Genomic DNA, 14,965 nt, shown 5'->3' on the forward strand with positions numbered 1-14,965 from the left:
AAAAAACAATCAAACAAACAAACAAAAATTTCTTTTTTCCTGTGATCATGCCTCAGTACATAAGTCTCAAATCAGTCCTCTTGGACTATTTTTCCCTTGAGTGTTTGATTTTTAAAACTGCTCTTTGAGTTGCTGACTTCAGTTTCACTTTAAAGAGTTCTTTTTTTTTTTTTTTAAAGATTTTATTTATTTATTATATGTAAGTACACTGTAGCTGTCTTCAGATCTCATTACAGATGGTTGTGAGCCACCATGTGGTTGCTGGGATTTGAACTCAGGACCTTCGGAAGAGCAGTCAGTGCTCTTAGCCGCTGAGCCATCTCACCAGCCCTAAAGGGGCTGGAGAGGTACTCAGTTGTTAAGAGCATTGGCTGCATTTCCAAAGGACCAGGTTCAGTTTTCAGCACCATACATGGTGACTCACGGGTGACCTGTTACGCCCTTACCCACCTTCTTCCAGCTTCATAGGAGCCAGGCATATATATGGTGCATATGCATACATGAGCATACATGGTACATATGCATACACGCAGGTAAAACACTTGCATATAAAATAAATTAAAAAAAAAACCTGTTAAGTGAACACTGGCTGGGGATTAGGACAGAATTTCCAACAATTTCTAAAATAGCCCTAAACACACACCTGACACATCAATCAACTCTGAAAAAACTCGAGGATGTTTGTGCACTCTTCAGTATCAAATATTCAGGAAAGATTTAATCCTTTATGCAAAATATGTAAGTAAATATGCATCCATTAGTATGCGAATGTGCTTTTGTTTTAGTAGATGGCTGCATCCCTGAATGAAAACAGTTTAAGACATTCCCCAGAGCTGGATGGTGGTGGCGCATGCCTTTAATCCCAGCACTTGGGAGGCAGAGGCAGGCAGATTTCTGAGTTTGAGGCCAGCCTGGTCTATAGAGTGAGTTCCAGGACATCCAGGGCTACACAGAGAAACCCTGTCTCAAAAAACAAAAACAAAAACAAAAACAAAAACAAAAACAAGACATTCCCCAGTAGAACAGGACCCTAGGCCAAGAAAGGTCAATCAATACTGGAGCCTCAGAATTCTGGAGCCAAGGCTAAGCCCAGCTGCTCTTCATCAGATATGGCTGTAGGGCCAGTGCCTGGACTTTCCCATCTGTAAGAGAGGGGACTGTACCTAATGGTGCCTCCTGACATAGCCAGAGACAGCTGCTGCCTTCACAGGCAGGTGGGAACACAGGCTGAATTCTGGAGTCTGGGGTGAGGTTTGACTGTGCTGAGCACATCCAGGCCACAGTAAGGATGAGGATGAACTTCCCGAGCATCTCAGCCCTACCCTTTGGTGATGCATCGAGCTGATCACGCTCTCTCTGCAAGGCACTGGGCCAGAGGCACCATGGAGGGAGGATGGCCCCACTGGCCTCCCTCACAGCCAGCCAGCCTTCCCATTAGCCCACCAGAGGAGTCCTGGTCGATAAATGGGTCCTGATGGGCACATTTTTTTCTTCTGCTGAACAGTTTAATGGCAATTAATTTTTTTATGGGAGGATTTTTAATCTGTGGAAATGGATGGAGTCCCCAAGTGCCCTGTCAAAGCTCCAGGCCGACCTAATCTATGATAAAAAATGCAAAGCAAGGTGATATAATCTGAAATTAAATATCGGGCTTCATTTTCCTTTGGCCCGGATGGATGAATATTTTATAACTATTGTGATTTAATTTTTTGTTAACTACAGCAAATTTCTAATTCATCCAATTCCCAAGTCCTGTAGCTCTGACCCCTGAACCCAAACTCATCTCTCCTTAGCCCAGCTGTGGCTTCGTCACTGACAGAAACTAATGGTCACTACCATCAGGGTGACACGGTGACTACGATGATGAATGCAGCTGGTGGCGCGCCCTCTGACCCCATGTCAGCCAGACGGCAGGTCATTTTTCAAGCAAGCCATTAAAACAAAACAACGGAAAGCTTCGGATGAGGGAGATGACGATTTGGAAGATGGCCATACTTTATGCATGTTCAGGGGATCTTCCAGAGTCGTCTTTGTAGTTTTCCTGTCTCTCAGTCTCGGATTCCAGAGGTGTTTGTCTTTCCTGACCTGTGTCACCTCTAGTCAGCTGGAAGACTCATGTCCACCCTCTGCTAAGCATAGTGTGTGCTAGGCAAAGACTCATTAGAAGACAGAGATTGCTTGGGAGCAAGGGAGGCAGGACACTGAACAGAAATGGAAGTGAGGTTGTGCACAGAGCACATGCTACCCATGCTGGTGGGTCCAGAATGGTGACCTCATGAGGTGGGGAAATTGAGGCAGAGAGAGTCCAAAAGGCAGCTTAAAAGTACTCCCAGATCCTGTGTGGCCTTTATGACCAGTCCTGCCCAAATAATCACAAGCCATCTCCCCACCTGGGGAGTCTTAGTGGCATTGCTGAGGTCAGGTTGGAGCAGGGAGCCTCAAAAAGGGCTCAGGCATGGTCTCAGAATACACCTGATGCTCTAGTAAGGAGCACAGGTCTAGAGCCAGATGGGTCAGGCCCAGCCCAAGTCTTTGCCTTTGTGGTCCTGAATGAGCTGCCAAGCCTCCCTGGGCCTCAGTTTTTATATCTACACAATGGGAGCCAAGCTACCTCACTCCCAGCACACCTCAAAGACAGTCTAGACTCTGCTTGACTCTCTCCCAACAATCTCAAAATACTCACATCTGGCCTTCCTTTGGGGGTCCATGGATCCAGCTAGATGGAGGGACCTCTTTGGTTCACCCCACAAGCTATAGAAGCAGCAGTCTATATAGAGACTAGGAGTCTGGGATTCTGTAATGATCCAAGTTCAGGAAAGGGGGCATCCTAGATCAAAGCTGATCACCCTCAGGGTCACTAACTAGATCCCCTGAAGACCTGCCATAAAACTGACAGCCACATAGGCCAGGGTAGAGCACTTTCAGACAGCTCACAGAGCCACAGAGATTTAGGTACCACCAAGCATGCTTCCACCTGTAATCCTTGATCCCAAGTTAGGAAGGCACACCTTTTTCCAGGCTACCTGGGAGGGCAGCAAAGCAGCAACACACCTCAGACAAGAAGAAAGGCAGGGGTACCACGTTACTCAGTGTTCCCAGCATGCCACTGTTTGGATGAACAATGGGCTGAGAACATGAGGAGCTTGGCCAGATGGCTTTATGCCATTCCAGTCTGCAGGGGCATAAGGACAGCTCACATCACTTGGGGAGTTACAGACTTCCATTTCATGGCAAGGAACCTTCAGATCCCAGGGCCCCAAACTCCTCATATACAGCAAACCAGGTGGCCCCTGGTAGCCAATGTCCCCAGCATAGAGTTAAGAGCAATGTGTCACCCTCACCAGCTAGACTCACAGACTCTGGGGTCTGAAGTATCAAACCTCACCTCTGCTTGTGGCAGTCCTGCGGAGAATAGATGACTTTGAGATCTCTCTTTTGCAAGAAGCATTTTTGACCCTCTTGAAGTTTGTTCTTGGAACTGGGAGAAGAAATGGAGAGAGAGGAAGGGAGAGAATCTTAATCAGACAACATTTTGTAAGTAGGCAATATACTCACCTTGACACTAGGGCCTGGGTTTGCATTTGCTGAGCAAATAAATAACTGAATGAGCCAAGCCCCAAGGGAATCCAAGTATAACATCATTGCCCTGGACATAGCTCCCACCAGGGAAGGAGGATGGATGGAGGCTGGAGCTAAAGGGTCCAGTCTCTAACTGACAATTATGATGACATCACTCTGATGGGAGAGCCCCTTCAATATCCCACAGCAAGTTCACTGACTAACTAGGGTCAAATCGTCTGTTTGGGAGACTGAAGCAGGAAGATCTAGAGTTCAAGGCCAACCTGAGCTGTATAGTAAGGTCCTGCTTAAAAAAGAAAGAGGAAGAGAAGAGGAAGAAGAGAAGTGGTGGAGAATCGGAGGTAGGAGGACATGTTCTGTGGGACTCCAGTCATGTGACATTCCCAGCATCATCAGATCCACAGAGACGGGAAGTAGGGTAGTGGGTACAAGGCTTTCTTGCTTATCCTATCCTGCTTCCAGAGGAACAGGGAAGAATATGTACCAGCCAAGAGCTGGGAACCTGGGAGGGTTGTGGCTTCTGCATTCTGAACCTGACCTGTGGCCCAGTGGCCACACTCGTGGTAGAGAAAGGATGCCGGGTTATCAGACAAGCTGAAAGGACAGGATCTCAAGGAAGGCAAAAGAGAAGACAGTACTAGGCCAAAGAAGGTTCTGTCTGGCCTATCCATCAGACAGCTTGTGACCCTGCCTACCATTGGCTCACGTGGCAGGGCATGCCCCTGTTATCTGCTGTCCAATGGGTGTCAACTGAACAGCCTTCATATCTCTCTAGGGACCTGCCTCTTACCACTTCCTCCTTCCATGAAAAACCCTCCTATTCCCAAATTGTACAGGGTCTCCATGATCTGAGGAAATCCCAAAGTACTTGTTTTCATATGCTTCTCCTCCCCTCCCTTGCATCTCCAAAACCTCCTAATTGTCTGCACAACCTGAGTCTCTAACATGCAGTCTAACTGGCAACATGTGAGCCCAAAGTCCTTACAGAGATGAGGCTCCTGCCACCGCTCCATACCCCTTTATTATTGACCAGAAAGTGAGCAAAATCATAGCTGTCAAGATCTAAAAGTCTTCTGACTCTCCTCTCGTCATTCAGCACCCCTGGGCCAGTCAAGGATAACTTGAGTACTGCCTTCCATCTACAAAGTGGAATAAGGAACCTCAAGTCTGGCAGGGATCTAGAGGTGTGGGTTCAGAACAGGCTGGCCTACAAGGATGTGGGAAGGGCCTGGGCCTGACCTTCTCTACAGAAGACGTCTCTGCTTTACATTCCTACTTTGACTCCTTCTCTTGAGAGGCATAGCATGAGAACCCAGGCTCCTAGGAAATCCCTGCATGACCCCTTCCTAGCCAGTGTCCTTATTAGAATCAGGGTCCAACCCAGAGCCACTCACCTGAGGTATGATGCTGGGGAAACTTTGAGAGCTCCCGTCTCAAGCTGAGAGATGCCCTGTCTTTGCCTCTATGCTCAGCTGTACGAAGAATGCCTGATCCTGGAGATGAATCAAAAGAAGAGACAAATACATAGTGAAATAATTTCCAGTTTAGAACCCCTGGAAACCTTCAAACTGTTCTTTCACTCAACACCACAAGCCAGAAAACACATCCCACAAGGCCATCAGAACACATACCATTGTCATTTAAAAGTCACACAAAACCAACACAAACATCTACAAACAAAGCCATCTGTCTCACAGGTACAATTTCTCCTTTGTATACAGTCTAAGATCCAGGTTCAGGGAATGATGCCACTCACAGTGGCCACCTGATTAATATAATCAAGATAATCCTGGGGCCAACAAGATGGCTCAGCAGGTAAAACCACATGGCTATGTAAGCTTGGTGACCTGAGTTCAATCCCTAGAACCCACATAAAGATGGAAGGAAAGAACCAATGTTACAAAGTTGCCCTCTGACGTCCACTTGCAATAGCACATGTGCCCACTACACACACACACACACACACACACACACACACACACACACACACACACATTGTATCTTGGAAAAACCAAACGTTCTGCCTTGCATCTCTGAGGAAAACTTGACCGGGTCTTTTAGCAATTCCAAAGTTCTTCAAGCTTCTTGGAGATGGGCTAAGTGGATTTTGCACCAAGACAAGCCTTTAGTGTCGAGGGCAGAATGGTATGGTTTTGACATTAAAAGGTCTCAAAGGCTCCTGTGTTGAAGGCTTGATCCCAGATGGTGATGCTACATGAGGTGACCAGATACTAAGTCTAGGAATGAGTCAAGCCATTGATGGGTTTCTGGCTGAGGGCTAGGGATCCTGACAGGAGGAAGGTAACAGCTTATCTCTTGATCCTTCCTATCTGTCTCTCTGCTTCCTGTTCACCGTGTGGCGTGCAGGTTGGCTCCACCATGCCCTTATACCAGGAAGCTCTGCCTTACTGCAGGCCTCTGAACCATGAGCCAAAGAAAATCCTTCCTCTTCTAGGTTATTCTTCTCAGATATTTTTCTCAGGTACTTTGTAATGGTGGTATACTAACACAGGGACAAACTTCAGAAAACTGACCAGGGCAATGTGCTGGGAAAGGCTCATGGGAGCTAGTGATGATTTTGTTTCATCAGATACAAATATGTTTCTATTTTTGAAAGAGAGTCACAGAACAAGTCCCATGGGATCCCATTTCTATGAGGTGCCCAGAGTCATCAAACCCACAGGGACAAGAGGGACTGGGGAGGGGGAGGCTGTTGGGGTGAAGGTGAAGGATGGGACTTTTGGAGAAGGATGGTAGTAATGGCTGCATAACAAGGACTGGCTGCCTGAAATAAACAGAACATTTTTAAATGGTAGAGATGGGACTGGTGAAATGGCTCAGCAAGTAAAGGGGCTTGCTGCCAAGGCTCACATCTTGAGTTTGATCCCCAGGACCTACACGGTGAAAGGAGAGAATCTGACTCCTGCAAGCCATCCTCTGACCCCCCACAACTAGGCTGTGGCAATGCTCCCCACATACAGATACATATATGCAGAAATAGATAAATATGATACATTTTAAACAGTAGAGATGACTAATTTTATGTTATGTATTTTACCATGGCTTTTTAAAAAAGAAGCTGTTGCCTTACAAAACAGATCCCTTCCTCCTTAGAAAAATACTTAGGCAGCTGCCTAGCTTCCAGAATCTCTAACAGGAAGCTCTTCAGGTATTTGTTTAAGTGACACCCACCCTTCCCATTCCAGAAAACAGAACCTTTCTTGCTTACGGGTGGCAGGCAGGCCTTCTAAATCCCACACTGGCTCTGCTCGTTACACCTGACAGTGTCCAGGCATGCTTAAACGGTCCCTAAGGCTTCAGGGACAAACAGTAAGTCCCTTGTACAACGCCACAGGCCCTCTGGGCCTCTGACTTCCATGGCACCATCCCTCTCAATCTCATTGAATCCTAAACTCAGCTCAGAAGCCCCACCCCCAAGCTACACTGCTCTCCCAATCCTCAAACCCTTTGGGGGCCATACACACATAACCTTACTACTTGCCCTCCACTTTCCCCATAGCTATGGCCCACACCTGCTGGGCAAAGCAACCACTGACCTGGGAAAGTGGGCACTGGAAGAGCATTTGTCACCTTGGGGGTCTTCTGCTGTAGCATTGTCGAGTTTTTGTAGAGGCATGAGGCACTAGAGAGGGCAGAGGTGCCCAGGGAGGCACAGCTAGCCTGACATTGTGCCTGGGCTCGGATCTTGTCCCTCAACTGCTCCAGACGAGCGTTACTCTTCCTGGGCTGGCGCTGGGGCCCCAATACCAGGGGTGACCTTTCCTTCCAGGGCCCATGGAAGAGTGTGCATGATTCATGTCCCCCTGAGGAGCCAGACATTCTGCCGGATGACACTGAGCTGTCCACGTCCCTGGTGTCCAAGCATGGAGACCACATAGGCAGGCTGCAGGCCTTCATGTAGGGACTTGGCTCCTTGATATTATCAGACCAGGCCACATAGGGAACTGTTTGAGGTGGACTCAGCTGCTGGGAGAGGACAGGCCACCTCAACGTTGTAGCCAGAAGCTTGTCCTTGGCTGCATGTGGATCGAACACTTCATCCCTTGGAGAGAAGGGCAACACAGCTGGTCAGAGCTCAGCATCTCATATGAATGGAGTCCTATAATCCCTAACACCCTTTTCTCCCTGTTTCTACCTCACAGCCTAAGACACGAGGGACCAGAAAATGCCTCTGACACATGGGCATCCCCTGACATTCTCCCTCAGACACTAACTACAACCTTTTAAGGTAGGTACCATGATCAGTTTAATTCATGCACAAGAAAACTGAGGCTAGAGTAGCCAGGTCAAAATCAAAGGCACAAGCAAGTTTTGGCAAGGGACCCACACATTCTACCTCTGTATCTTCCTACCTCCCACAAACAAGCTGCTCCTGGGGAAAGGTAATCACAAGACCACTAGCATTGCTGGTGCTCTTGTCCTGTCTACCCAAACGCTACCTGGGCTTGGTGCTGTCTCGACCAGCCATTCTCCCCATGGCCTTAAGGGAGTAGAGGCCTTCTTGCTGGTCTCCCCTGGAACAGTTCTGCAAAGTTGCCTTTAAGGAGGTGGGCAGTACACCCATGAGCGGGGTTGTCATTACAGCTGAGATAGGAGAGTACAGATGGCAAGCCACACCACCTGGGGCCCTGGGTCTAACAGTATAATCACATGGTAGTCTGCAGGTCTACCACACAGCACCCATCAGGGACTGGCCACTGCCTTGCTCTGGATACTGTCCAGCGTTGGTCCCCTGACGCTGAGGACAGTCATTGAAGGAGGGTAGGGACAATGAGTACTAGTCTTGGGTAGACAATGGCTGTGGGATTTCCTGGTGAGCTGCTTGTCATGGGGTGGGAGAGAATTCTAGGTGGCCCATGACAGCATAATAACCCCGTGTCACTGAGTGATAGCCTGTGGCTTCAACTACTCATGGCTCTAGCTAGTAGCCAGCTGCCCCTGACACTCTAGGGAGCACACACTCAACAGAGACTTCTGGAAGTCAATATGATGGGAAGAATAGGAGTTCTGGTCAGGAATCCCTGTGGTCAGCACAATTCCAAGGACAAAAGACTCAAATCCCAGCTCTAAGCAGGATAACCTTGGACACTAGAGACTACACCCCACCCTGAGGACTGTGAGCACCTCATAAGCCCTCTGCGGTCTTGCCTCCGCCCTGTTGGCTGGGAAGCTAAGGTGTGGACAGGATCAGAACCCTACCTCGCTTGAAGCTTTTCTTCCCAAGAGAACAGAAGACCAGGCAGCACGAAGAAGACCTAAGACTTGATTTTTTTTTCTTTTCCTAATGGCACTAGAGATGGTTTACAGGGCTTGCATATGTCAGGTGAGCCTCTTATCACTGAGCTAGCTAGCCTTCATTCTTGAGGCTGTTTCTAAAGGGTCTGATCTAGGGAAGGGACATGAATCCCTGGAGATAATAATCCAAGGACAGACTTCCTGAGTGTGAGAGGAGACTACTTTTATGTCACCAGCTCCTAGTCTCTCCCTCAGAGCCAGGACATTCTAGTACAGAATAGGTAGGATCCAGAGTCAAGTTTCAGGACCCTGGGCACATCTGGTGCCAACTTTTCTGTCTACCACTTTCCCCATGACTGAGGGAGAAGAGGCCTTCCAATTGGCTGTCCCTGGGGCACCCTTAGGGAAGTGGGCAGCATGCCCATCATGGGGATCTGACTTTGCTGTGGGGCCGAGGCAGGAGGATGTGGAAGGTGAGCTCTGCCACCTGGGGGCCAAGGTGAACTAGTATAGCCATGTGTGTGTTCCTCTTGGCAATAGTAACTGCATGGTTCTGCCTGACTGCCGTAGCCTAGATCAGCCCTGCTGGGGCTCATCTACTCCCATGGTCCTGGAGCAGACCCCACTCATATGTTCCCTAATGGCCTCAGTGGTCTCTGTAAGCGAACTGCAGGATGGCATCAAGTATATTTAGTTGTCTAGAAAAAAGCACAGGCCTTCTAGATCCCCAGACATGCTCCAAAGATGGCATGTACCTCCTAAGACGAGACAGCCAGTTAGGCTTATACCAGACTAAGTCAAGACATGAGGAAGCTGGATCACTCCACTCTGGGGTCTTAAGAGATCTCTGCTTCAGACTTCTCTGCTCTAGAGATCCTCCCCAGAACATCCTTGATGGTCTTTGCTCCCCTGTCTCCCACCCTGCTGCCTGCAAGATAGGGGTCAGCCCTGGAGTACCAGGCCTATTCAATCTTCCAGGATTTGGACCTTTATTGGGGAATGGTTTCCTCCAAGACTGAAACATTCCAAACTAAAGGGAGGCTCTTAAAACAAGGAGGTGAACAACTCAAAAATGCTTCAGGAAGTCCCTGAAATTGAAATTTACTCAGTGGTCCAGGAGGCAATAAAGACTGTGGAGAGTCACTGTCAGAGAAGCAAAGCACACTGAAACCAAACCAACTTCCTGGGAGAAGCAGAAACCAGTCGAGCAGCCTAGAAGAGTTTTAGACCAGAGGACACTCTCTGACCTGTTGAGTTGCCTGCAGACTGTACAGTTGCTCCAGATTCCCAGCTCTATGAACTGTCACCCATGCCGGGGCGGACCTTGGTCATGCAGCTGTCTTTGAGTCATTTCTGCTCCTGTAAGTGACCCCTCACTCACATTCCTGTAACTGACTTCAATAAAGCTCACTGGTTCACCAAGTTAGACTTCTGTGGTGTCCCTACTTTGAGTCAGTCATGGTCTATCTATCTGGAGTGAGTAGAGAGGTGTGCTGCATATCCCTAGGAAACATTTTTTTTTTTTGTCACACAACAACTTGGAATAACGGTTACCTTTGGCATGAAGGAGCTGATGAGGTCCTGTTAATGTTCTCCTAGTGGCGGATGAACAGGGTGGTTCTGAGAAGGGGAGACAGAATTTCCTCCCTGGCTAGCAGCCCTGTTTCTCACCCACAGGAAGCTGCTTAGGGGCTGAGCTGTCTCCACCAACTGGAGCTTGACTTGTCTGGAAAAAAAAAAAAAAGTCCCACCATAAACAAAACAGATTAGCCAGAGCCAATGCATGGATGTCGCTTTGAACTGAGTAATTACAACAAATGCCTGACGAACAGAAAAATAATACCCAGCATGCAGAGCAAAAGCAGCACACTGAAAAATGGCTCCCACACATCCTGTCTGCTGCCACCATCCTCCAGGCTGGGAGTTCCTATGCCACCCCACAAGCTTGGCATTCTGCCCTTCCTTGTATCTTTCAGCCTTGACATACAACAGCTCAGTGAAGACTGTCGCCATGTCCTTTCTCACAGTCCAGGCTCACCAGAGGCTTCAGCTGCAGCTCCAAATTGGACCATAAGCTAACCTCTGCTGATACCCAGTCCACAGCAGGATAAAATCTACCGACTGCCCACCCTGCCCTAGGACTGCCACAGCAGCTGGCACGACCAAACTCTGCACTGTGTCTGCCACAGGGTAGATAGGAGCAAGGCTCCATGGCCTCTGGGCAGACTATAGCCCAGACCATGAAAAAGAGCACGCATGCCCCATTCAGGCCAGGCAGCATATCAGCCAACCTGAAAACTCATTGCAAGGCTGTAAAGGTCTGAGCCCCTCAGGACCCTGCTCCTCGGGCTCCTGACCTACCACCCTCTTTGTCTCCATAGGTATAAGGCAGCAGCTTAGCTTCAGAGGCCACACATGCCCCCATTCATCCTGCCTCCTCCTTCACTGCTCATGGGAGGGTAGTCTTCTACCATCCTACTGTGTGACTAGGATCCCCATACTGATCCCACATTGGTGGTACCTACCAGATTCCCTCTGCCTTCCTCAAAGAGCAGGGCCCCCACAGGGTTGTGTATAGCCTTGCTAGCAGCTAGTACTGGCCATATCCCTCTCATAGCATTCACAGAGACCCCTGAAAGGCTGGGGACTATGTTAACCACTGGCAGCCTTGACCTTGTGTCATGCCTTGACAGCCCTATAAAGCCCACTGACCAGAGGGACTAAGTCACATGTCTAAGGTCCTGACAGGTCATATCCAGAATTCCAAATCCTCTCTACCATTTGTCATACCCCTGCAGCCAGCAGCAGCCACCTGAGGGTCCTTGGGACCATGTAGGATTTCACCTAAGGGACAGTTCATCAGGAAAAGGATAGGAGGAAAATCCAGAAGAATAGTCACATGTCATCTGTCCAGCAGAAAGAGGACTCTGGTCAGTGACCTCAGGAAAGTTCATTCAGAACCCTGGGCCTCTGTCTGCTCCTTAGTAGAGTGGACAGAGCCTTCCCAGGGCTCCTGGGAGGTCAGAAGTGCAGAGATTACAAGGTGCTCACCTGGCTGGGCTTAGAATTTTTATCTGTCTGTCTTTCTGTCTATGCATGTCAGAGCCCAGACCACTGTCCAGTTCCTCCATGGACCACCTAGGACCATGAGTGACAGTTACCGTTACCCGGACAGCCAGCGTAGCCAAGAGGCACCTCCCCTCAGGCCCCTGCAGGCTTTAGCCAACAGCATATGCTATGTTTAGGCTACAGTCTGGGTGGGCAGGTGGCAGCGCACAGGGAGGGGCTTTCTTCTGGAAGCCTGCAATGACTCTAATTAGCCCCATTGTTTATTTCTCACCGCCTCCTTGCTGGAAAAGAAAAACCCAGAGCAGACTGGGGCAGTCAGTGAACCGTGAAGGGGGAGCAGGGCATCACACCCATCACCGTGGAGCGCTCTAGAGCTTGATCTCAGTGTACTCCACAGCAACAGTGATTCAGGTCTGGCGTCCTAACGTTGGCATGGTACCCAACCGCCAACAAGACCGCCCAGACTGCAGCCTGATCAGCATCTCCAGCTGCCACAGTCCTACCCTGAACACACCATAATATTGACAGCCAGGAAAAGGAGCAGGGTCTCTGGCTTCTAACAAAAGCACCCTGGCTCCACAGACCAAAGCAGGTCACAGCTGGGAATAACCAGCAGATGGCAGGGACACCCTGGGTATAAAGCACAAATCTCATGACACACAACATACACATCATACACATAGCACACAGAAACACACACACACAGACACGCACGCACACACACACACACACACACACACACACACCCCTGCAACACAGGTCCAGCCAGCTCTGTGGCTAAGGGTTTTGATTTGGGTGCACTTCTAAATCTTGTGAGCCTATCTTTCTATCTCCACAGTCAGTTCCAACTGTCTGCTCTCTAGGGAAGCTGACTGATGCCTCTGGCTGATCTGAGCCCCAGGGAACAATGGCCACACAGAGGTAGCAGATGCAAGTGTGCCCAACACAATAGAAGCGATTTGGGAAGAATGGTACCATGCAGGGAGCCAGATGCAAGTGCTGAAAGAGTGGAGATGAAGCAGAGAAGTGGAGCGGACAAATGCCTGTCTTCTCCTCAGAGGAGGTGGCAGGAAATGCAGGCACAGATGCAGGGAGTGCCTCTCCAAGCCAACAACAACTCGGCTCCTGCAAAGCTCCTCCCTCTGCCAAGTAACCAAGAACTGTGACACAACAGCCCAATAAACTTTGGGAGACACTGTCCCTGCCCCACTAAGGTCCCCAGCAAGCCGGGGACCCATGCTGTCAGAGTGAAGGCAACAAGAAGAAACCCCCAACCCACTACTAGTGCAAGCCTCAACAGGAGGCAAAGGCCTGCCAGCCCTTTCTATTGTCGTCCCCGCCATCCCCTCCATAGCCAACAACAGCAGTCCCTGCTGAATAGGCTCTGGTAGTCCTCGTTTCTGTAGACAACAGTTCTTAGTAGGCCACCACCTGGGGCATTCAGACCGTTGCCAGAATATCACCAAGCTCTGGCTCCTTGCCGGAAGCCATGAGCAAAGCACTGGCACCACAGTCCTGAAAGGAAGAGCAATGATTCACCTCCAGCCTCCTGGAACCTGAAGCCTTCTGAGTTCTGCTCCTAGGGGCTTGCAATATGCCAGCTCCTGGCCAGGGAACATCCATCGGAAAGGAGCCCGTGGGCACCCCCTCCCTGAAGGGTTCAGAACACAGATCTGATAAGCACCAGCTCTGGGTTTCCACAGCTGCCTTAGCCCTTAACACAGACAACCCCTCCAGGGGCAGGGGGCATTCCAGCAGGACTATCGGCCAAGTGGCAGTGCCTACAGCCCTCCAGCGGACACTGCAATCTAGGGCAGGGGATTCCTAACAGTGGGGCAAGATGGCTCCAACTCCACAAAGCTAAGAAGCCTAACTCTTCTCCTGTCCACCTCTCCCTTGTCACCCTCTCCGGTACTCTGCTGTTGGATTGCCCCGCCCCCTAGAGACTAAGGGAAGTCTCCCCTAGCCGGAAGACTGGGCTAGGACCCTCTCCCAGGTACTCACTCACTGGAAGGGCAGCTGGGAAGGGCAGGAGCCTAGGAGCAGGAGTGTGGGTGGGTATCTAAGAACTCGGCTGGAGTCAGGGAGGGAGGCGGACTTGTACAAGGGTTGCCAGAGAAACCCTGGCTCCTCCCCCCAATCCCTGCTTAGCACCTGGGAGACTGAGCGCCAGGGCCTTATCTGTACAGCTGCCCCGTGGGGGCTTGTAGGCAGAGTAGAGCGGGGTATACCTGACCCCTGGAGGTGAGGAAAGACAGAGAGGTTGAATAAGGCAAGGAAGGGTGTGTGCACACACCTGAGGCAGCTCCACCCTCTCTGCTCCCCACCCCAAGGTTGTGCTGATTTATCTTCAGCCTGGCCCAGAGCTCTCCCCAGGTCCTGATGCTGACTCAGCTCATGGCTGCTTCACGATGCCTGCTGCAGGCATGCTCCAAGCTCTTGATTGGGCGGCAGCAGCCAGAACATTTGAAACCCTTCGGGATCCCAGAATGCCAACAGGCAGTTTCTGAAACATGGATTCAGGCAGACTGTGCAACAGAACCAAACCCTGGAGAGAAGCCAGGAGACTTTTCACAGTTAGACATGACCCAAGGTCCCTCTGGTAATACCAAACTCAAAGCCTGAAAAGCCACTACTGTAGCTGGAATGGGAATCCTTGGGACAGTGACAGGAGGCTGTGGGGATAGTAGGATGTTGGGCTCAGGCCCTGCCCAAACCCTGCCACTTTAAGCAGCACATGTTGGGTCTTTGAAGTAAAGGACCCACATGTTTCCAGGGCTGTGACATTTGAACTTTCCACTGGGGTGCTAATGTGTAAGACAAAGCTGTTACTCAGATTTCCTTCTCCTGTTCCTTAGACACCAGACGGCAGTGGTGACGGTCCTCTCCTGCTGCAACCTCCGGTGATACCAGCAGGTGGTGCCCTCTCCCCAAGCTGTTTGTGAAGTGACTCTATTGGAGATGCCACCGAAGGATACAGAGCACCCTTGCCACCCAAAAAGCACTCCAGAAAAAAAATTTTTTTTTATCAAGAAATTTCTCAGCTCGGGGCAGTGTGGTG

The 14,965-nt window shown here is 49.9% G+C and overlaps 1 protein-coding gene and 1 long non-coding RNA gene across 7 annotated transcripts in view; one reads left to right on the forward strand and one right to left on the reverse strand.

Moving 5' to 3' along the window:
* Ccdc187 (coiled-coil domain containing 187) overlaps nucleotides 1–8,438 on the reverse strand; it is a 21,913-nt gene extending 13,475 nt beyond the window's left edge. For 3 of the 5 annotated variants that reach the window (XM_031369409.1, XM_031369408.1, XM_031369407.1), the window contains exons 1-4: nucleotides 8,040–8,438; nucleotides 7,137–7,642; nucleotides 4,974–5,072; nucleotides 3,386–3,478 (exon numbers count right to left, since the gene is read on the reverse strand). In XM_031369409.1, the coding sequence (XP_031225269.1) occupies nucleotides 3,386–3,478; nucleotides 4,974–5,072; nucleotides 7,137–7,642; nucleotides 8,040–8,179 (838 nt within the window). In that variant the 5' untranslated portion in view covers nucleotides 8,180–8,438. The remainder of the gene's footprint in view (nucleotides 1–3,385; nucleotides 3,479–4,973; nucleotides 5,073–7,136; nucleotides 7,643–8,039) is intronic. The other 2 variants (XM_031369410.1, XM_031369411.1) reach the window with 2 other exon arrangements.
* Nucleotides 8,439–8,500: 62 nt separating this feature from the next.
* On the forward strand, nucleotides 8,501–14,947 carry LOC116089845. 2 transcript variants are annotated; one of them, XR_004118482.1, is made up of 2 exons: nucleotides 8,501–8,923; nucleotides 14,763–14,947. It is a non-coding gene; the product is annotated as an uncharacterized LOC116089845 (long non-coding RNA). The 2 variants fall into 2 exon arrangements; XR_004118481.1 differs by lacking the exon at nucleotides 14,763–14,947 and adding an exon at nucleotides 9,814–10,257.
* The last annotated feature ends 18 nt before the right edge of the window (nucleotides 14,948–14,965 follow it).

Source organism: Mastomys coucha, unplaced genomic scaffold, assembly GCF_008632895.1.
Source record: "Mastomys coucha isolate ucsf_1 unplaced genomic scaffold, UCSF_Mcou_1 pScaffold15, whole genome shotgun sequence".
NCBI classification, from domain to species: Eukaryota; Metazoa; Chordata; class Mammalia; order Rodentia; family Muridae; genus Mastomys; species Mastomys coucha.